Consider the following 22066-nt stretch of genomic DNA (forward strand, 5'->3'; position numbering starts at 1 on the left):
TTTATACAGGGAAAAAATGTTGATGACAAATCTTCAAATTTCAGTTTTAATTAATCGTAAAGCAGAATTTACTGTTGCCATAGCAACATGACCACACCAGACTGGTTCAACGGCGTTACCGTGAATCTGGATTTCACTGCTTTCAGTCTGATTCTTCAGGTTCGACTTTGTCGGTTCTGAAACAGTCTATGGCATCACTTCCTGAAGATCATCCTTCAGCCATCTTGTCGAGGGCGGTGAGCGGCGCCAGGATGCGGCTCTTGTTTGTCTCCACGATGTGGCCGTTCTGGATCATCTCGTCCAGGATGATGTGAACTCGGTCCAGGTTGAACATGATCTGATGATGCAGAGTCAAAGGAACCATACGCTACGGACACGTCAGACAGGAAGCACATTCGACGACAAACTGCTCGGGTTAAAGGATACGTCCAGTTCACTCTGGTGGAAGAGAAACAGGAATCAGAACTGAGGGTCAAACATCATCATCAGGGTTTTCAGTCTGATGCTCAGCTGAACTCACCACTCGACTGAAGTATTTATCCAGAACCTCCACAAAGTTATGAACCAGTTCGTAGATGGAGAGCTCGTTCTGCGCAGACGACACAGATCCAACTTTACATCGCCATTCCGTACATGCAGTCCTCAACACAGCAATACATTATGGTTCTGAGAGGTTGTTCATAAGTTGTTATTTATTAAATTTAAATCTATAATCTCCATTTGAGGTCATTTAAATGTCATTACTATTCTAAATACTAAAGTTCTATTCCCTAGGACTGACCAGAAACAATTAATGGAAGGAAAAATGAAGGAAGAGGAGGAAGAGGGTGGAGTTATTGTGGGTCAGAGTCAGAGTTGTCATCAGAGAGATGGTCGTGAATCTGAAACCTGAAACTCACCTCACTATCCGTCACTCCGACCACAATGTAGAGAGCAGCGTACTGACGGTACACCAGCTTAAAGTCCTTATACTCCACAAAGGAACACTGGACACAAGGAGACAGCACATAAAGGACCATTCCACTTTTTTTTTTATACCTCAGGATCAGTTACCAGACATTACGTCTCATTTGTGATCAGGCACCTGGTCCTTCTTCCGGGTCAGGCAGCAGCGGACCACGTCGGCCTCCAGTGCCGCCCTCCTGCTGAGCTCCACTGGTTGGTAGTACCTGGACAGTCTGGTCTGGCCCTGCCGGTTCACCATCAGCACAAATTTGATCATCCTCTGATCTGAGACACGAACACACCGTCAGAGGTGGTGACGGCTTGTCATCAGCACAAATATAATCAACAACCACCTGCCTGACATTTAACATTATGGCTTCAAGGACGAGAAAAAAAGAGAAGTTCTGAGGGTAAATTCTTTCATCTTGACATTTACTTCTCACACCTGTGATGAGTCAATAAATACTGGTGGAATTAAGGCAGGTTAGAAACATGTTATTATGTGAGGTTGGAAGTACTCAAGTCTTTAAGTACCACAAGGAAAAGACCCTATCTTCCTGTTGGATCATAATTATATGTATTTCACTATATCATTCATTCAACTGCTGCAAATACGGTGTGTCTGAGGGGATTCTGAATGCAGCACAATTTACGTCACAGCTACAGCCGTCAATAAACGAGTTTCAATACGTCAAAAACAGCTTTTTTTTTGTGATTTAGATTGTTTGTTTCACTCACCGGCAGCTGTTAGCTTGTAGCTGAACCGCAGCTAGATGAGGCCCATCAGGCTAATAACAACAACAGGCTAATAACAACAGCAAGCTAACCACAGTTAGCGTCCATCGGACTATCGCTTGTTTTAAAAATCTAGTTATCTCAGTTAAAAAAAGTCTCCCAGTCAAAATAAAGTTCGACTGAAATCGTTTCTTTACGAAACAAAATGAGACATTTCAGTAACAGTCTCAAGTTTGCGTACAGCTGTTAGCATGTTTAGCGCATGCTCAGTGAATCTGGTGCATTCACGTGAAAACCGGAAATATAAATTGTGGTCGTCTACATGTCATTGTGGCGTTAATAGAACGTCTGAAAAACCGATTATGTTCTCACGGATTTTGTAAATATTTTAATTAAACTGTTTAAAAACGGGGTATATTGAAATCTTATGAATGAACATTATATCGTAAAAAAAACAAATACATATTAAAGAACGAATCCACAATCTTTTCAAGAACTCCTTGGAAACTGAAGTTCAAGAGCCGCAAGTTCCAAATCAGGTCCATGAGTGACTCACGGAATCTGAAGCTCGAAGGGGAATCTACGTTTTCCGGATGCCTGAAACGTTACACGATACACCGCGATGATAGGAAAACTAGGATTTATCTTTCCCGTCATGCAACGCGACAGCGTTCTCGTTCCATGAACATCGTATCCAGTGAGAGACAGAGGATAGTAATGGCGGCCGGGTAGCTCCACACACAAACACCGCGTCCGCAACCATCCGCACTCACCGCAGCCCTGTCGGGGCAGCCAGCCTCACGTTGCGCGGCGGAGCCAGCGCGAAAGACATCGAGCGGATAGACGGAATAAAGGGGGACATTGGATTTATTCAGCACAACGCTACTGTCTGGGACTTTCCTTCTACTTTTCTAAAAAAAAAAAAAAGGAAAAAAAAAACATGGACGAGCGCCCCGGCGGAGGAGGGGTTGGAACGGGAGACACACGACAGCCTCTGCCGCCGCAGCAGCAGCAGCAGCAGGGTAGCAACATCAGCGCTAATCCCCCGATCGGCGGTGGCGTCATGGTGCCCCACCAGCAGGACGAGCTCCCCCGGCCGCAGCAGCAGTACACCATCCCGGGTATCCTCCACTACATCCAGCACGAATGGGCCAGGTTCGAGATGGAGAGGGCGCACTGGGAAGTGGAGAGGGCCGAGCTCCAGGTTAGCACGCTTAGCATTAGCTTTAAAGACCTGTCAGGCTAACGCGAGCTAGGAACCACAACAACCGGGGACTGTGTCCAGTACAACCGGGACGGTTAACAGAAAGTTGTCGTTGTTTAACAAAAATATAAATTCCACGCATTATTTCTTGTACGACGTTCCACATGACAACCACCGTAACCCAAATGGACGTTCACCGCCGAACGAATGTTTCTAACTTAGCTAGCTAGCTAAGCGGTCAAGCTAACGGGTCCGGGGCTCGGTTAGCGGGATGCTAGCGGGGCTGGTGTTAGCCGTTAGCTTCGAAGCGCTGTCAAAGGGGAACTTAGCATTTAGCATTCGCCGTTAGCTTCCCTCAGCTCGCAGGCGACGTTACAACTGAAGCCGAGCGTTGGTGGCGTTTATGTCTCCATTGCGGACGTTTCGTGGAGCAGAAGCGAATCCCGGGGAGGGTAACATAATTTTTGGTGTGTCACCCTCGTCCAGCTAGCTGCGTTGCTAGCTGATGCTGTCCAGTCCAGAGCTGGGCCTGAGGGGCTGTTGGTGGTGATCCTGCCTCAAACACCCTCCTGATGGTGAAAATGTGTTCATAAACCTATCATGGAGGCTTAAATAGACATTATTACATAAGTTGTGTTTGTGTCAGGTTGCAGTGGTTTAAAAAAATAAAGTGAAAGTTAGTCAAATTAGCAGATAATGAGCTACTTTTTAAATATACTAGATCAGACCTGTAAATTAAAGTGAAGAACTTTATCAGTGTTTTCTGAACCTTTTGTCTTTTAATCTTATGATCTTCACTCTAATAAACATGTAAGTAAACATATTGTAATTAAATGGAGTTTAATAATAATAATTGTGACACCACATGGGAGCTGTCAGATAATGAAGCTTTTGTTTACTTGTTTGCCTTTTAGGAGTTACCACGTCTAGAGGTTTTTTTTTAAATTCATACATTCTTCTGTTCCCCTGTTCTGGGAATTCCTTCCAGGTTTTCCACTGATTCTCATTTCACTCAGTTTACCTATCAGCTCCAGTTGGATTTGATTGAACCCTGCTCTGGGTATGGTGAGGTCAGGGTTGATGTCATTTAGACCTGGGATGAACAGCCATCCTCTGCTTTGAGGTTTAAGTCAAGACAAAGCAGTTTTCACTCATTAGTGTCCATTACATGACATTTAAAAATATTCGCACTAAATCTAGAGTGATTTCTTTGCACTCTTTCTTTGATATATCAGAATAAATCAGAGGTTTTTGTATTCACTCCAACTTAAATATCTACTGTCTCTTATCTGCCAGCGTATGTTTGCAGACATGTCAGTTTCAACAAATCATTTCACAACTGAACTCCAGTCTGGTTCTAGTTCCAGACTCCTCAAACATGAAGTTTTGAGAGTTGTCACTCATAAGCACAAAAACGTAAAGGTGTTTGGGGCCCTGAAATAAAAAGTGACGTCCTCTGTACAGTGTCTAAATCTGCCAGCATTTAGCAGCTGTTTGAATCCAGTGTTTCGGCGTTCAGATGAGACGACTGTGAAAGATAATGGATAAACCCGCCGCCTGTAAGGAGAAGCTCCCAGAATGCCTCCAAAGCTTTTATCATGGGTTGTTTTTTTTAAATGAGGATAAACTTGTCAGGCAGTCGGAATTATTTTGACTTTCTTATCAATTTGACATAAAAAAGTTCTGTTTTATACAACAACATGTTAAACCCTTGAGTCATCAGATGACTTGAGCGATCAGGATTCGTAAATGCGGGTGGCTGTGCCCTACGATGTGAATCCCACATGACGATGGGCTGTAAACATAGAAAGTGACTCGGGCCCATGGCAGACAGCCGTCACCGTCAGCTAATTAAACGGGGCATTTACACGTACCAGCTAAACCTGTCATGTTTGGACTTTATAGATCCAGCTGTTGAAGAGAACGAGGATGTTAGAACGAGTTGCTTTAACGCGGTGAGATTCATCAGACCTGCCGACGGACATTCAGGCTCTAGTTTCTGTACGACTGCGTGTGAGAGCAAAGGCGTGAAGCACTTAAATGTGTGAATTGTGGGGCAGGTCATGTCTTTGTCCCAACACACCCTGTAGCAGGCAGAAGTGTGTGTGTATGTGTGATGACAAGGTCTCGGCACACACTGTGTTTGCTCTGACTTGTTGCGTTGTGACACTGGATGCCTGAAGCATGACGCCGGCAGAGCTTTTGATAAGAGTCAAACGTACCAACGCAGAAACGAGCAAATGCGTCGACGGTCGACTCCTCGTTGGTTAACGTCTGCCGTAGCTGGGAAACGCTCATCGATACGTCACCGTATCCAGTGAACAACCAGGAAGAAAGATGTACCGCAGCAAACTTTGATGCACGAGCATGTTACACAACCTATATTTGTCTCAAAATGTTATTCCCACGTCTACTCAGGTGGAAATCAAGCAGCAGTGGATCCACAGAAACTCTGTGGTGACTTGTTCAGAGGTCCCTTCTGGGAGACGCTTCCTGAACTGGTTTGGAACACTCCCGAACTTTAGTCCTTCAGAAGAGGCTGTTGACACTTTACAGTAGTGGTCCCCAATCTCTGGGTTGTCGACCGATTCCGGTCCGTGGGTCAGTCGGAACCGGGTCACACAAAGAGAATCCAAAACTTCCATTATTTCTGTTTCCCTTCTGATCTGGTTCTGAACGATGTTTTGTTTTAAATGAGTGGATTCTCTCCTCCACATCTGTCTGAATCAAGATGCTTGCCTCGGTCACATGGCTACTTTCTTAACACAGAATACATTACTGCTAAACTGAAACTCCAAAACTAGCAGAACCAACAAAAAACAAACGGTGTGAGGTTACGAGGACGCTGCTAATAAAGTTCATACACATTGGATTCACCTTTATTACGAGTTTTTGGGTCCGGGGTCGTTGAACCAACAAGATCCATAAAATATTGACATTGAGTCTTGCTTTGCTGCCGTCAGATCGAGCTGCAGGAGACCCGAGACGGTTTTAGAGCTACAGAACATCAGTGTTCTGGTTAGTTCAGCATTTCACCACTGATCTGGGATGTGATCATGTGACTAAACCAATATTTCACTAACACGTTTTAGCAACATGCTGATTGTATGTAATTATGTGGTTGAAATAGTGTTTTACTGGGAAAATTGTGCAACACTGCAAAAGGTGTGATTGTGTGGTTAAACCTTTAATGAGAGGTGTGTCAGGTTGTGATTGGTTGGAGCTGGCGGTGTGTTGATATGTCATTGTGTGTGTGTGTGTTAAGTTACACCTAAGTATCTGACGACACAATAATGAATTTTGTCTTTCAACATCTTGAATTTTCTACATTTTCTTTGGCGTTCAAACGCATCATTTAAAAGATGCGGTGACACACCTGAGCCGCCAGCGCTAACGGGAATTCGCCCGGCTGAACTGAATCTCTATCAGTGCCAACCAAACGCTCCCAGGAGCTGGAGTTCGGCCCCTGACATCACTGGGGTGGAATTTTGGCCCCGTTTGTTGCAGATCTGATTTAGTGCAGCCTCATTCTGGGGTTTGGGAGTGTGAACGTCACCGCGTCTCTGGGGGGTTTTGGTCCAGATTTTAGAACTCCACAGAACTTTAAAGGTTGTCCTCAAGAGCTGAAAGGATCTCCAGATATTACGCTGTGAGGAAGAGGAGGAGGAGGAAGAAGTAAAGCTGTGGGAGGTGAAAGGAACTCAAATTTTCATTCCTTTATCAACCAAAAATCTAAGTTGTAGCCAGGTGGGGTCAAAGGTCATCCTGTGTACCTCGACAGCCGTCTCAGGCTATCGTGTCTGTAGTTGGGTCAGTCCTGGGGGGGCGGGGCTTCCTGATGGCGTCCTGGCCCTGCTCTGACAGCCCCATCCCAGCTGGCCGCTAAAAGTAGACCGGCCTGAAATAACTCCACACACACACGCACCCTCAGGCCATGGTTCAACTGTCTGTGAGTCACAAAATAAATAAAATATAGGATTAAGCAACAAATCAATCGTTTTATTGATTTAAACATAACGAGTGACTGTGTGTTTGCCTCTTTGTGTTTGCGCCTCTGCTTGTGTGTGTGTGTGTGTGTGTGTGTGTGCGTGTTGCTGATGGTAACCCCCCCTTGAGTGGGGCAGCCTGGTCAAACTGGGCCAGTGATCTCACTTCTTCATCACCATCATCCCTGTGCTCTGACCTCACTACGACTCCCCAGGGGTCGCTCCATTCATTGTCAGCAGGTGCTTTAGACGAGTGGGGCGGTGTGACTTCCATCGTCCGTCCGTTGGTCGGATGCCATTTAGTTCTGAACCCATAGCATTACCTGGAGCGTAGCATCATTGTTGCTAGGCTAGGTCTCCAGGTGTGTTTACAGCTGATTGGTCAGAACTGTTTGTTAGCCGCGGTTAGCTCACAGGAGCTCGTCTTCAGTATCTAATATGTTCTTCATCATCTTCATCAGCTGAACCGCGTGGCAGCTGGAGCCTGGTGGTTCTTCCGTCTCTCTGGGACCGTTTGGTTTCCCTGTCGTCATGGTGAACCTTACTAAAGGAACTCACGTCCCCAGTTTGCCTCTGAATCCCCCTCCTGTTGCCATGGGCATCATGACAGAGATGGCTCAAGTGTGTGTGTGTGTGTGTGTGTGTGTGTGTGTGTGTGTATAAATAGGTTTCAGCCCTCATCAGTGTTGGATTTCAGGAGCAGCTGCTCACAGATAAATGAGCGGTGAGACAGGTGTGTGTGTGTGTGTGTGTGTCCCTCCTAGCATTGAGGGAGGAGGGGAGACACCAAAAAATGCACATCTGTAACACACACACACACAGTAATCGTCCTTTATGCAGATCAAACATTTCATCCTGTCAGGTGATTGATTTGTTGATTGATTGATGATTTTAACTCCACTTGTGTTGACAAAAATGTTGTTTGCATCTTTCATTGTGGTTTGATGATTCTGTTCTGTGTGTGTGTGTGTGTGTGTGTGCGCGTGTGTTTGCAGGCGAGGATAGCGTTCCTGCAGGGTGAGAGGAAAGGGCAGGAGAACCTAAAGAACGACCTGGTTAGAAGAATAAAAATGTTAGAATACGCTTTAAAACAGGAAAGGTAAGAATCACATCTTGATCATTATGAAGGTAAAGAGATGAGTTTCCTCATGGAATGTAAAATATGAGTTCAAATTTAGTAGAATATTACATAATAATCAATTTGCCGCAAAATAACTTAAGTGAGTTTTGTTGTGATTTTTCACCCTCAGAGCAAAATATCACAAATTAAAATACGGGACAGAGTTAAATCAAGGAGAGATGAAGATGCCAAGCTTCGAATCAGGTGGGTGACGCCGACCACCCCCGTCTCTTTTTCAATCCCTTCTTCCTGCTTCTCATCCTCTTCTGACTCCCATTCCTCCGTCTCAGAATCTCCTGCGGGATTGTGGGGTTGCAAGAAATGGTTTTACTTAGACGTGATTTTCAGGAAGCTTCTTCATGTCACAGAGAAACGTCTCAAAGTCTGAAAGCTCGCTGTAGATGAGTCAGTGTTGACACACCGTGTGTGTGTGTGTGTGTGTGTGTGTGTGTGTGTGTGTGTGTGTGTGTGTGTGTGTGTGTGTGTGTCGTCCTTCAGACACCAAAGACTCCGATGTCTCGGCTGTTCCTGCCAACAGTCAGCTCACCTGGAAACAGGGAAGACAACTACTCAGACAGTAAGAACACACAACGTCTGGAGAAGCTTGTCTGTTAGATTAAACTTTATGATATATTCTGATTTTTTTTTTTAACCACGTTAAAATGTTTGGGCGCCGTGAGAAAAACAACATCAATGACGGATTTTAAGGTCAGGGTTTGTTCAGACACATGGAACAGATGTCAGTCCGTCCGTTAACATATAATCTGACGTTAAACCGTGTTTTTGAAGCAAAGATCGTTGTTGACCGCTGGTGTAAAGGTGTGTGTGTGTGTGTGTATGTGTGTGCGTGTGTGTCCAGGTACCTTCAGGAGGTCGGCTACACGGACACCATCCTGGACGTTCGCACCCAGAGGGTTCGCTCGCTCCTTGGCCTGTCGGGCTCGGAGCAGAACGGTTCGGTGGAGAACAAGAACCTGCAGCACCTGATCAACGGGACGGAGCGCTGCAAGGACAACAAGAGGTGTGTGTGTGTGCCTGTGTCTGCACCTGGTTACCGATGGGTGGGGTGGGGGTGGGGGGGTCAGAGGTCGCTCGCTGGTCGTAACCTGTGTGTGTTTTTGCTTTTGCATCCAGGAGTCCGGGCGACGTTCTGGAGACGTTTAACTTCCTGGAAAACGCAGAGGACAGTGATGAAGAGGAGGATGAGGAAGGAGACCTGATGGATGACATCAGCACCGACAAACACCACAGAGCCAAGAAACACAAAACCAAGGTACACACTCAAGCTTCATCATGTCCTCCTCTTCCTTCCTGCTTCCTGTCCCTCAGTTTTATCCTCACTTCCTTCCATCCTTCGTTCCTTTGCCCTGACTCCGCCCCCTCTTCACCTCCTTTGTTCCCTCCTTCACCGCTCATCTTCTCGTCCAGATGGGGAACGAGGGCTTGGCATCGGAGGACGACGCCGACACGGAGGAGGCACTGAAGGAGTTTGACTTCCTGGTGACGGCGGAGGATGGAGAGGGAGCCGGCGAGGCGAGGAGCTCCGGAGACGGGACGGAGTGGGGTGAGAGTTCCGTCTCTTTTTAGGACCGCCTCAGTTCCGTTTTTAGAAACTTGTAACATCGATCAATTCTTAAATTCCATCTTCCTCTCTTTAGCGGAGCCTCTCCCGTTTCCTCCCGGCGGCGGGAAGTCCTTCCTGCTGGGGGGTTCGGACGACGTGTTGGAGAGCGTGCTGGGATTGGGCGACCTCGCCGACCTCACGGTCACCAACGACGAGACAGACTACAGCTACGACGTAAGACGCCGTCAGAAAAACCACGCCTGGCCTTCAGGACATCCCGTCCCGTTAACGTCTCTGCTTGTCGACCTCAGCTGCCGTCCAATAAGGAGTCTTCGTTCAGGAAGACGTGGAACCCCAAATACACGCTGCGGAGCCACTTCGACGGCGTCCGAGCGCTGGCCTTCCACCCCGTGGAGCCATGTCTGGTCACGGTGTCCGAGGACCACACCCTCAAGCTGTGGAATCTCACCAAGACCGTCCCCGCCAAAAAGTGAGAACGCCGCCGCCAAAACCAGGACGACAGTTTTAGAAGTTTTAACAACCACTTAGCATGGAGTTAGCAGCTAACAGCTGGGGGTCAAACCAGATCAGGAAGATCCTTCCTGTCTGAGTCGAAGCCAAACGACTGATCGGTAAACGGTTTTATCGTTTACGAAACTAACGTGTGGCGTCATCGTCTTCATTAGAAAACACCCCGATCGCTCGCCGCTGTGTTTTCTCCGCCTCTGGGGGAAAATCCCCGCCGCTCATTCCTGACAGCTGCTTTAGCATTAGCATCTCATTTCAGTTTCTGACACGTTTTGAACTGAACTTCAAATACTTCCACATCAGCATCCTACCCATAATCCTCCACTGCGGCTCAGTACATCATCGCGGCTCAGTCGGGTGTTCAATCTGGACGTTTTCATGTCTGACGTGTTATTTCTGCTTTCTCGGTTTATTTTTTTTTTAGAAGTGCCTCTTTTGATGTGGAGCCCGTCTACACATTCAGAGCCCATGTGTACGTACCCACACACACACACACACACACACACACACACACTCAGCTAACACCGTGTATGACACTGTTGAATCGGGTTTCCTTCTCTTCAGCGGTCCGGTGTTGTCGTTGGCGATGAGCTCCAGTGGCGAGCAGTGCTTCAGCGGCGGCATCGACTCGACCATCCAGTGGTGGAACATCCCCAGCTCCAACGTGGACCCGTACGACACCTACGGTACTCACACACACACACACGTTTGTAGTCCTCGTGTTTGGCTGGAGCTGAATTATAAACTACAAACCTTTTTTCCTTCTCCTGTCCAATCAGATCCTAGCGTCCTGGCAGGCTCGTGGGCGGGGCATACTGATGCCGTGTGGGGATTGGCTTACAGCGGCATCAAAAACCGCCTCCTGTCCTGCTCGGCCGACGGAACAGTCAAACTGTGGAACCCGTCGGAGAAGAACCCCTGCATCAGCACTTTCAACACCAACATGGGTGAGGAGGAGGGCAGAGCGGTGACGTAGCACCACCTAGAGGACGCCGCCGGAACGGCACCACGTCAAACCTGTCGTGTATTTTTGTGTGCAGAACATGGCATCCCCACGTCGGTGGACTTCAACGGGTGCGACCCCGCCCACATGGTGGTGTCGTTTAACAGCGGCGACGTGGTGGTGTACGACCTGGAGACGTGCAAGAACGCGCTGGTGCTGAAGGGCCAGGGAGACGGCAGTAAGACGCGCCGAACGCAAACGTCCACCGACAACGTCATCTTCTGTTTTTCTGTCATCATCCTTTTTTCTCTTCTCCAATCCCTTCGTTTTTTTTTCTCAGCTCTTCCCGAATCCAATCATATCAACAAGGTGGTGAGTCATCCCACGCTGCCCGTCACCATCACCGCTCACGAAGACCGGCACATCAAGTTCTACGATAATAAATCAGGTGAGTGTTCCCGACCCCGGGTCGTGGACCGGTACCGGTCTGTGGGTCAGTCGTCACACAAACAAACAAACGTTGGTGTGACGTTACGAAAACGCTGCTAATAAAGATGATACAAACTCGATTCATGTTTATTATAAGATTTAGAATAAAACTGTTTTTATGTTGGTCGTATCGTTTTATTTTTGTTTGATTTATCTGACCACTCCTGTTTTTGGCGTCTTGCACTCTGACCTCACACCTGAAGGGGAAGTTAAAGCACTGCTGAGCTCGGCGTAAACATTTTTCACTCTCTTTGATTGCATGGGAGATTTAAGGATTTATGTCTGCGCCTGTGTCTCCGTCTGCAGGTAAGGTGACCCACGCTATGGTGGCTCACCTGGACGCCGTCACCAGTCTGGCTGTGGATCCCAACGGGATCTACCTGATGTCTGGAAGTGAGTCTGGTTTTAAACCTTACGCAGTCTGTGCTGCTCGATAGACGCGACCTCTCCATCATCTCTTTCTCCACCTCTTATTAAATTATCTATCTATCTATCCTTCCTCCTCCCCCCTCAGGTCACGACTGCTCTCTGCGTCTGTGGAACCTCGACAGTAAAACGTGTGTCCAGGAGATCACAGCTCACAGGAAAAAGAGCGAGGAGGCCATCTACGACGTGGCCTTCCACCCATCTAAGGCCTACATCGCCTCCGCCGGAGCCGACGCCCTCGCCAGGGTCTACGTGTAGACAACGAGGAGGAGGAGGAGAAGAAGAGGGGCCCCGGGGGCCGGAGACACACGAATGGAGAGGGGAAGAGGCAGGCTAGTCTGTTCACACATCAACAGTATTCAGGTCTGTTCAGGTCTCTGAACACAGAATATATAGTATTGAAAGACTGGAGGCGACTCCATCGGACGACTGAACACACACACACACGCACACACACACACACGCACACACAGAGACGGCCTAAAAAGAGGAACTGTGTGTGTGTGTGTGTCTACCTTCTGACTGACTGAGAGACATTCAGCATCAGAAACACAAGTGACCCCCACAGGTCGACACTGAGAAGCTCCACCCGTCCTGTGATGTCATCGCCCTCATCTGCAGCGTCCCGAACGGTAGCTCTGATGACACTACACAAACGCCGCCCCCATTGACTCTCATTTGACCACCTGACCCTCGGAGAGCAGAAGCAGCTGACTTAAAGGAAAAATCCCCCCAAATTCATCCCCCGCGATATTTTTGTATTTTTGCCAAAACACAAGATAAACACTTAAAACCGGTGGGAGGCGGTTCTGAAACACTTTTTCCAGATTCATATGCATTAACTAAAAACTTTTGTTGTTCCATTATGGAACCCTATAAAGGGGTTTTGCCATCAGCTTGACTAAAATAGAATAACTTCTTGAAGGTTCAAGTTTTGTTTGTTTCATGATTAAAAAAAAAAGGGACGTGGCATCTGAAAACGCTTCTTTAGGCCGCTGCTGTGCAGGATCAGTTGTTATGCTGTAAAAGGCAACAGCAAATAAAAGCAACGGTTGTCAAAAAGGGAGCTATTTAGAGACGGGTCTGAGTGGGTTTTACGTTCTCCCAGTACGCTGATGATTCTGTTTTACGTCACTCAGAGCAACATTTAAGGGGGATTTTTCCTTTGGAGTCTCAAAAAAATGCACTGCTTCATAACAAAGGAAAAGAAGGTGTGACGTTTTAACCTCTACTGTTTTATTGTATTGAAGTTTTTATAGACTAAACAAAAAGTTCATAAAGAACCACAGAAAGATTTTATTGTTTTTAAAGAAGGTAAAATTCAGAAATTGTTCAGAAAGCCAACAGTAGCTGTGGATTTTGTTTCTAAATAATCAGGTAAAAGTTCAGATTTTGTTTGTCTCTCTGACGAGAAACAAGCTGATTGGTCATCCAATGCTAACGGTAACAGGATTGGTTCATCCACCCACCTCCACCCCCACCTCAGCCCCTGGTGGGCCAATCAGAGCGCTGCGTTTCAACCGGTGAGGTTACGAGCGAAGGATTAAGACTTTCAGAGTTACTGTAGTTACACGTGGACGTTTTCTGTTTGTGTAAAAATAAATCTAGTTTTTATAATCGTTTTTATAAATGTGGAAACGTCTTGTTTAACGGCATTAAGGAGAATTCCGGTTCCTCATTCCCCGTCTAGTCCTCCATTCACAATGCTCACGTCTCCACCTGAGAAAGTGGGTTCAGTTTGTTAATCTCAAGATTAAGATTTTGCCAAATGTAGAAAAGGGAGAGGAGGAAGAGGAGTTGCTGAGGGGGTTGATTTGATCAATATTCACATGCTGCCTTCAAGTCATGTGGAATATTTTATCTCAAGGAAGGGAGCTGCGAGCACGACGTAATGACCCTGGCCACCTGAACGCACCCAGCGTTTTTAAAAGACTCAAATAACAAAAAGATCTTTTTTTTTTAAAAATTATTTATTTACATTTCTTTATTTTCAGATATAATTTCCGCAAAAAAAAAAAGGAAAGATGAATTTTAAACTCAGTCATTTACTGTGCTCAGTACTTGTAAGAAGATGTAAAGAAATGACCCATAAATGTGGTTAAAAATAAAAATTTTCATCAAACATGGAATTTAATGTTTTTTAAATCGCTACTGAAAGAATCTTTCCAAACATGTAGGTGCAGCAGCGTTTAGAACGTCAGTAAAAATCGACAGCGGACGCCTCCTCGTCTCAGAGACGCTCCAGATCCGAGGCTCCTCCCCTCAGCCACGCCTCCTCCTCACTCTCCTCCTGTTTCGCTTTAAGGATGTTTGAGTTGATTCATCACTGCATCAACAAAAGATTTATTTATATCATTAGAATTTTCCTAAATCTTGTCCTTGAAAAAACAACCATTTACAGGAGAAACTGACCAATCGGGGCCCTCGTGCAGCTCAGGTATGGTCATCAAAGCTGCCACCTGATTGGCTGAACTGGTCCTGACATGTGGAGAGATTGATTTCACGGTTGAGGCTTGTTTCTGGGTTTTAAGTTCATGTTTTTTACTCAAGGGATCTGATTCCTGATTGATCACAACAAATTTTTATTTCTCTTTTCACCCGCGCTACGACTTCTTGTGTAACTAAAGACTTTTGTGTAATGCATGATTAATACAATAAAAGTATTTTTTCTAGTCTTCCGAAAAAGTTGATTAAAAAAACAGTTCTGATCAGTTTGCGAGTTTTGATGAGTTTTTGTAAGGTTTTTTTTTTTTGATTCACAACTTATGAAACAGCAGATTTGAAAGATTGTACCACATAGCAGAATAAACTGTATATAAAATGTCTATAATAACTATTAAATGGTGTACCTGTACAGAAGCTGCTGCTGCGCCGCTTGTCATTCTGTATGAACGCCACTTTTGTATGAAAAAAAACGAAACCACAGATCTCCATCTTCTTCTCTGGGTTCAGGGTGGTGGGAACTTTCATGTCCTTCACCAGACCTGAGTAGGTTGGTCTTCTGGTCCAGCTGGGCATCCAGCTAATGCATCTTCTTTTCCTGGGACCAGGAGGTGCCACGTTTGTGCAGCTCCACCTTCTCCAGGAAAGCCGTTTATATTATCGTCATTTTTCTGCCACGCAAAGTCCACACGAGAGACAATAGCTGTGATCAGTTCACCTTAGTTAAGTTTTTCGGGGATGTGGGAGGAAGCCGGAGTACCCGGAGAGAACCCACCATGAACCCGCTGGTAAATAATAAATAAGCTGCTCTGCTGAGCGGATGAGCGTGTGCTCATCCGTCTAATTTCTCATAGACAAAACGAATAATCGTTTAACACTTAAATTGCCTGTTTTTGGAAGTCAGAGGAACCTGGAGAGATTCCATGCAGATACGTGTACAACGTGGAAACTGCACTCAAACACGATCATCCATCTGTTTTCTTTTAGACGTAATCGTCTCGTCTTCAGTCCGTTTCCACCATCAGCTGGAATCTTCCTGCCTCTGGTCACTATTTCCTTGATAAGTAATAACCTACACTGACCAGTCCTCCTACCACAGTGGTGGTTAACCCCACTTTGAACCACGAAAACCCTGAAAGTTTTGTCTTGGTAGATACCATCTCGGGAGACTTGTCTTTATACTCAAGTGCTACTTTTATTGCGATAAGATTTTTCAGTTTCTCCCGCTGGTCCTGGATCTCCTGCTCAACCATCTCCAGGTCCATGTGGTAACAAGTCTCAGGAATATTGAGGACGGCTTCCGCGTTCATTCCGTCTGTAGTGCCCGACTTCTATCAGCTGTAATATATCATCCTGCTTCCTTTGATCACTGGATCAATTTTCTTTGATCAGGATCTTAATATCTTCTTGTCATCATTTGATCTTTGATCCGTTATCTGTGTTTATTGGAGGAAGGATTAAGGAACTGTTGGTGTCGCCCCCTGCTGGTCAATGGGAGCTACAAACCAGTGCCCCAACTCGATGCAATCTCGTCGGATTGAGTTGGGGTAACACAAACGAGATGAGTTGTGTTCCTCTGGACTGTCCTTATATTCTGTTGTCATCGTAAACTCGCAACTGATTGGTCGACCCTTTCAGCACGTGCAAACGGACCCTCATAAACACGAGAAAAAAGTCAGGAGTCTAGATGACCCCGGGCGATAACGGATCACTGTGACAACACTTTATTTTCACATTTAATCAAATAAAATGTTAAAAGTAACGTTGACAAGACATCCCACGCAAAACCACAACGTTAAATTATAATTCGCGACACTCCTGCAGTCCTACAACGAGTGGGCGATGGCGTGAACGGCCTCGATGACGGTGTAGCGTCGGTTTGTGTCCGTTGGGGTGACGACGATGACGGGGGCGGGGTTCACACCCAGCAGAGCGCCGGGTCCATCCAGGGTGTTGTCGTTGACGGTCATGGCGTCCAGGTGTTGACGCAGCAGAAGCTTCAGCTGCTTGTTCTCTCTTCTCAGCTCATCTTTGTGTTTCTTCAACGCTTCCCCCTTCAGCAGCGCCGTGTTCAGGCGCCGCATCAAAGGTTGGAGCGCCGGAAAGTCTGGAGCGTCCTACAAAAAGAGTACGGTCAGTCTCTAGTCTTTCGGTATCTGTCCTCAGAGAAGACGTTAACGACCACAAGAGAAACTAAATCGCTCCTCACCGGTTGGGGTTCCGGCCCGGTGGACTCTGGTCTCTGTTCCTCCGTAGAGACCAACAGCCCACACTTCCTTTCTAGCTTGTTGCAGATTTCTATACGACGTAAAATCCTCTCGCCCTGGATAACACAGAATGAGGAGATGAATGAGAACAATCTGAGACATGGACATGTGGACGTGTTCAGGTGTGAGATCCTTCACCTTGTCAAGAGTCGCCTGCAGCTTCTTCTTAGCCTTGTTGCTCTGGACGACGAGGTCTGTGAGCTGCTGCCTCGTGGTTTTCTTATTCTGCCTGAGCTGCTCCCGAACCTGTTGAGTCTTTTGCTTCACTTGACTTTGGTGTTCCGTCATATCCTGTTCCTCCAGCTGGGTTTCTACTATGTTAGAGTTCTTCAGTTCCCTCAACTTCTTGACGAAATCCTGGGAAAGAAACGAGCTTTAACAGTCTGGACAGAAGGTAAACGTGACACGACTTATAAAAGTAATAAAAATTGTAATAGAAAAATATTTTTTTTCTTTAAATGCATTAGATCTTTTCAACTACTTGAGACTTATCCATAGATGTAAAGTGTATTATAATTATTTTTTGTATTATTATGTTTATATGGACTTTATCGTTAGAATCTTGATATTTTCCAATGGGTAAAAAAATGCAATTATTTGAAAAAATGAGGTGCAAACTTAAATACTTCTGATAAGATTATTGCAGCCCTGACCATGCCAATAATTGATACCAATATTCATTTTAATGCATTGTTAGTTTTTGGTACAAAGAGAATTTTAAAATTTACACAACGTGTCATCGTGTGAAAAACATGACGTCTCATAAAAGTGTGATTAAAAAATGTAATGCATAAATAATTTTTTCTTCAAATGCATCCGCTCATTGAACATCTGTGACCTATCCACACATATAAACAACGATGCTCACACCTTTGGAGTTGCATGTTTTGGAAGTGCGTGGAACCCGGAGAGAACCCACGCAGAAATGAGAACGTGGAAACTGGACTCGAACAAAAAATCAGTCCACCCTATTTTCTTTTAGATGTAATCGTCTTGTCATCAGTCCATTTCCACCATCAGCTGGACTCTTCCTGCCTCTGGTGGTTATTTCTTGTAATAATAATAACCCACACTGACCAGTCCTCCTACCACAGCAGTGGTTAACCCCACTTTAAACCAGGGAAACCCTGAAAGTTTTGTCTCGGTAGGATTTGTCTCATAAGGTTTTATTTTATTTTCAAGTGCTATTTTGATGGCGATGAGATTTTTCAATTTCCCCCGCTGGTCCTGGATCTCCTCCTCAATCCTTTCCAGATCCAGGTGGTGACAAATCTCAGGAATATTGAGGATAAGGTCAGAGTTCATTCTGTTTGTAGTTCTCAACGTCTAACAGCTGTAAAATATCATCCTGCTTCCTTTAATCCTAGGATGTCTTTTCTGTAATCAGGACTTTTGATCTTCCTGTCATCATTTGATCTTTGATCCACCTCAGAACTTACAGGACTTCAAGGATCTTCTGCTAACACCCCAGCCCACCGGGGAATCCACGCATCGATGGGTCAACGATCCACTAACTAAAATCACAGTCATATTAAAGGCTCGTCACTGACCTGCAGTCTCTTCAACCTCTCGGTGAAGACATCGAGTTCTTGAGCCGCCTGCTGGTTCTTGGCGCTCCGCTCATTGAACACCTTCAACTCTTCGTTGTAAATCATCTCAAGCTCTTTCTTCTCCATCAGCTGCTCTTTATCCACCTGACTCAGTTTAGCTACCTGTCCAAAGAGAGGAGGAAAACCACACATGTGCATCACGACACCTGTGAACACCTGAACAACACAGGTGAGAAGGAACTGGTTGGCCACATACCATATCACTGGTATCACACTCCTGTGCTGTGATGATGTCTCTGTAGAGTCTGTGGGTTTCTGTCATCTCTGCTTGGCGGCGCTGCTTCAACATGAACGCTGCGTCTTCCAGCCGGGCTCTCCGCTGCTCGGCGTTTGTCCACATCTGATCCCTGAAACAGGAAGTTGACGCCAAAGAGATTCTGGATCATCCTGCATAACATCCGAAACTTGGTAAAGAATGATGTTGTATCCATCCACCAACTAGCCTCCAGGCTAAACTGAAGATAACCCTTCCCAACTCTGAACTATACTTTGTTTGTTATGAATGCATTTTCCAATAATATTTGGTCAATACTTATCTTTTAGAAGTTTAGAAACAAATAAGTGTATTTTTTTAATATGGAAAAGGAAAAAAAATTAACTTACGAATACAATTTGGTGCTTTACCATACATCACGGATACTTTATTTATGAATAAATGATCAAATAAAATCCTTTTCTAAGGTTATAAAACAAATACAGGGACTATAATTCTTTATGTCGGTCCTCAGACTGACCTCTCAGAGCTGGACTTTGTGGTGAGGTTCTGCAGGACGTTTTCAAAGTGCTGCTGGATCGACGTCACCTGCTGGTTGTGCTGAGTCAGCAGACGCTCCAGGTTCTGCAGGTGAAGCCGCCGGATGTGATCCGACCTGCGATCCGCCTCCTGCAGGTCGAGCTTCAGGCTCTGCAGGACAAACAGGAAGTGAGGCTGAGAGTCCAGGTGTGTTCAAGGTCAGGGTCAGGATTACCTGTAGGACGCTGTCCAGGTGGTCCACCTGCCTCTCAAACGTCTGCCTGGCCACCGTGACGTCATCACGCAGCTCGGCGGCTCGACTCTGGCGGAGGACGGACCTCCATCCATCATCCAGCTTCAGCAGGTTCACCGCGGTGTTCCTCTCCTCCCTCTGCAGCTTGTCCTGATTCGACAGGATGACAACCGGTTTAAACGTCGGAGCGTTTGAAAGATGACGTCAGCGGCTCGGCTCGGACGTGAGGATGAAGATGATGAAGGTGAGCGAGCGGACCGGTCCTCCGGTACCTTCAGGAACAGCGTGAACACCTCCTCTCTCTTCTTGGCGTTCTCCTCTGCAGCCTGAGCGGATCTGTGCAGAGACATCAGCCTCTCCTCCGTCCTCCCGCCTCCTTTTCCTCCTCTTCCTCCTCTTCCTCCACTTCCTCCTTTACCCCCACCTGGCTTTGCTTTCTTTGGCATGATGACCCCTCCTCCTCCTCTTCCTCCACCTCTAACACCTGAATGAACGTGAAGGTTAATCCGATTAATTTAATCCAGAACAGATAAAGACTTTTTTTACTACATTCGGAGTGTTGGTTCCGTGTAATTTCCGTGTTATTTATTTTAGTGTTATTTATTTTATCATTCATCCACCGGTGGGTGTTCCTCTAAGGGTCTGACGTCAGACACACGCAGAACAACTTTCATATAGCAACAAATCATCTTTCCTGTCTCACCTGTGAAGACGACAAAACGAGCGAGTCAGACTTCCGGAAGTCGCGTTTGTTTACCGTCTCTAAGCAACGGCGTGTGACAGACCAAACCAACAGATCAGGACTCACGTAACAACCTCAGGCTATTTACTGACTCATTCCTGCCAGAAATAATATCAACAATCAATGACTATTATTGTAGTTTCATATATTTTATAGTTTAATGTCACAAAGAAACAAACTATTCATTGAAAAGAAAAGTGTTTGAAATGTCATTTTCAATCCAACCTAAATAAAGTTTAGTCTGAACTGAAGAAAATGTTGAGCTCTTGTTTGGTTCCTGGTAGAAACTGATGGATAAACTTGTTGTACCTCATCATCTGGTTACTATGAAAGCACACAGGTGTGTGTAGAATTAAGTGACATGATCCCGACATTGTATTTTACAATAAACATGTGATGGATGTTATTATATTGCTCCCAGTTTTGTGCGATCTGTGATTTAAATGTGTCATAAAATTCTTCTGAAGAAGGTCTTTCTTATTTTCCACACAGAAATAACGATATTTCAAGAAATAAGTCCCCTGCCTCACGTCAAGACAGCTGGGATAGGTCCCAGCTCCCCGCGACCCACGACAGCGGATGAAGCGGTGAGAGAATGAATGAATGAATGAATGATAAATGCAAATGATTTACATTTTAGTTAAAGTGTCAGTCGTAACGAGTTAATCAGCGCCCTCCTGTGGTGATTGTTGGTAACTATACTGAGTTTCATTTGAAATTGTTTTACTTTTCCAGGATTTAACCTCACATTGTAGTTTGTTAATTGGAAGCTTTGATAATATTAATGCAAAAGTAAAAAAATAAACCCCATTTATTAAACTAATGAATACACAGAAGCTTGCAAACAGAAGGAATCGCAGCTGGTGCAACTTGTCAGCCATAAAGCTACTTCTGTTACATGCGACATGTGTTGATTTCTGATGGTCAGTCAAAATACAAGCACCAAAATAACGAAATACATTTCATTTGATTTCATGACCATACACTGTTTTTACATCAGTTTGAATGAATGTTACTAATGAACATACAGAGTTTTGCAGCTGGCATAGCTTGGTAGCACTAAAGCTACTTCTGCTAATTCTGTCAGCGACATCATTGCAGTCTTTACTGTTACCATTGAAGTCAGTTAGAGGAGCTATACGGTCATGCAAATTGTTAAAATATAAGTTAATGTCTACACAATTTTTAGTCCCCTTTAGCGGGGCGCGATCACTCAATAGTTCTTTCAATTAAAAAATATTTGGAACGTTACACCGACAGCGGTCCTTTATCTAACGAGATATCAATGTATCTGTAATTACCTACCATGTCCACGAGATGGCAGCACGATTACATATCACTGAAAAACGCTTGACAAGCATGACTGACTTGTCTTCCGAAATAGCTTTGTTTGTTATTGGGTCTTCCGTGGATAATAAGCTAGGTAGTTCAAGGTTACTGTTTTGTTTGTCTTTTGGTGTTTGCGTATTGTTTACGTATAGTTCTGTATTGTTGTGGTTGTAGTTCCTCACGTTGAGGGTTCGGAGACGAAGACTGAGTAAAGCTAAAATGTGTAATACGGCCATTGACCACAGGAGGGCACTGTAGGTGGACGTAATCGGATGTAATTGCCGATATATGTTGACTTCCGGTAGCTTTCAAAATAAAAGCATCGAAATAACGACGTACTGTATATTTTTTTCAGTTTAACGAATAAAATACGAGAAAATTTGACTGACGAGTTCTTAATGTTTTTTAAAATCGGTTTTGAACGAATGTCACTAATGAAAATTTAGAAGAATTTTCATATAAAAGGAGTCAGCTGGGGAAAAAGCTCGGTAGCGCTAAAGCTACTGCTAACTCTGTCCGGGGCATCAGTGCAGTCTTTAGTACTAACATCGACGTCTGTTTTCGTAGTTACCAACTCTGTCCACAAGAGGGCATCACAATTACAGATCCTTCAAGAACGTCAAGGAATAATGTTATTTACAAGTCTTCCGAAATAACTTTGTGTAGTTTTCCACGTTCTTTTTGGTTTTTGATCTCACCTCAGAGGTCACATCCTTTAATTGTTGGTTTGACTGATCCAAAAATCAAGAA

The 22066-nt window shown here is 45.2% G+C and overlaps 3 protein-coding genes across 4 annotated transcripts; 1 reads left to right on the forward strand and 2 right to left on the reverse strand.

Annotated features, from left to right (window-relative positions):
- Positions 1-31: 31 nt before the first annotated feature.
- Positions 32-1974, reverse strand: ap4s1 (adaptor related protein complex 4 subunit sigma 1). The gene is made up of 6 exons (XM_068338055.1): positions 1684-1974; positions 1085-1230; positions 900-986; positions 521-589; positions 427-438; positions 32-337 (listed from the first exon to the last, which is right to left on the reverse strand). Exons 2-6 carry the CDS (start codon positions 1220-1222, stop codon positions 209-211), a joined length of 435 nt encoding a protein of 144 aa, XP_068194156.1. The 5' UTR covers positions 1223-1230; positions 1684-1974; the 3' UTR covers positions 32-208.
- A 349-nt stretch (positions 1975-2323) lies between these two features.
- On the forward strand, positions 2324-14799 carry strn3 (striatin, calmodulin binding protein 3). The gene is made up of 16 exons (XM_068338787.1): positions 2324-2884; positions 7866-7969; positions 8121-8194; positions 8489-8567; positions 8850-9011; positions 9125-9263; positions 9419-9554; positions 9649-9788; positions 9866-10044; positions 10507-10554; positions 10647-10768; positions 10862-11029; positions 11123-11263; positions 11366-11473; positions 11821-11907; positions 12029-14799. The coding sequence occupies exons 1-16, from the start codon at positions 2621-2623 to the stop codon at positions 12196-12198; spliced, it is 2121 nt and encodes a 706-aa protein (XP_068194888.1). The 5' UTR covers positions 2324-2620; the 3' UTR covers positions 12199-14799.
- Positions 14800-15590: 791 nt separating this feature from the next.
- On the reverse strand, positions 15591-21516 carry LOC137611160 (dynein regulatory complex subunit 2-like). 2 transcript variants are annotated; one of them, XM_068339211.1, is made up of 9 exons: positions 21293-21516; positions 19518-19729; positions 19228-19395; positions 18994-19163; positions 18456-18606; positions 18200-18361; positions 16788-17006; positions 16592-16705; positions 15591-16499 (listed from the first exon to the last, which is right to left on the reverse strand). In XM_068339211.1, exons 2-9 carry the CDS (start codon positions 19689-19691, stop codon positions 16209-16211), a joined length of 1449 nt encoding a protein of 482 aa, XP_068195312.1. In that variant the 5' UTR covers positions 19692-19729; positions 21293-21516; the 3' UTR covers positions 15591-16208. The 2 variants fall into 2 exon arrangements, with proteins under 2 accessions (XP_068195312.1, XP_068195310.1); XM_068339209.1 differs by lacking the exon at positions 21293-21516 and having other exon boundaries at positions 19518-20297.
- Between the last annotated feature and the right edge of the window lie 550 nt (positions 21517-22066).

Source organism: Antennarius striatus, chromosome 17 (assembly GCF_040054535.1).
Source record: "Antennarius striatus isolate MH-2024 chromosome 17, ASM4005453v1, whole genome shotgun sequence".
NCBI classification, from domain to species: Eukaryota; Metazoa; Chordata; class Actinopteri; order Lophiiformes; family Antennariidae; genus Antennarius; species Antennarius striatus.

Coding starts and splice junctions, on each gene's coding strand:
- ap4s1 (XM_068338055.1), bottom strand. CDS start 1,222: ATGATCAAATTTGTGCTGATGGTGAACCGGCAGGGCCAGACCAGACTG. Junction 987..1,084: donor TGACCCGGAAGAAGGACCAG/GTGCCTGATCAC, acceptor CCTTGTGTCCAG/TGTTCCTTTGTGGAGTATAA. Junction 590..899: donor TCGGAGTGACGGATAGTGAG/GTGAGTTTCAGG, acceptor TCGTCTGCGCAG/AACGAGCTCTCCATCTACGA.
- strn3 (XM_068338787.1), top strand. CDS start 2,621: ATGGACGAGCGCCCCGGCGGAGGAGGGGTTGGAACGGGAGACACACGA. Junction 11,030..11,122: donor CACTTTCAACACCAACATGG/GTGAGGAGGAGG, acceptor TTTTGTGTGCAG/AACATGGCATCCCCACGTCG. Junction 11,908..12,028: donor GATCTACCTGATGTCTGGAA/GTGAGTCTGGTT, acceptor CTCCCCCCTCAG/GTCACGACTGCTCTCTGCGT.
- LOC137611160 (XM_068339211.1), bottom strand. CDS start 19,691: ATGCCAAAGAAAGCAAAGCCAGGTGGGGGTAAAGGAGGAAGTGGAGGA. Junction 19,396..19,517: donor TGTTCACGCTGTTCCTGAAG/GTACCGGAGGAC, acceptor CTGTCGAATCAG/GACAAGCTGCAGAGGGAGGA. Junction 18,607..18,993: donor ACAAAGTCCAGCTCTGAGAG/GTCAGTCTGAGG, acceptor TTCCTGTTTCAG/GGATCAGATGTGGACAAACG.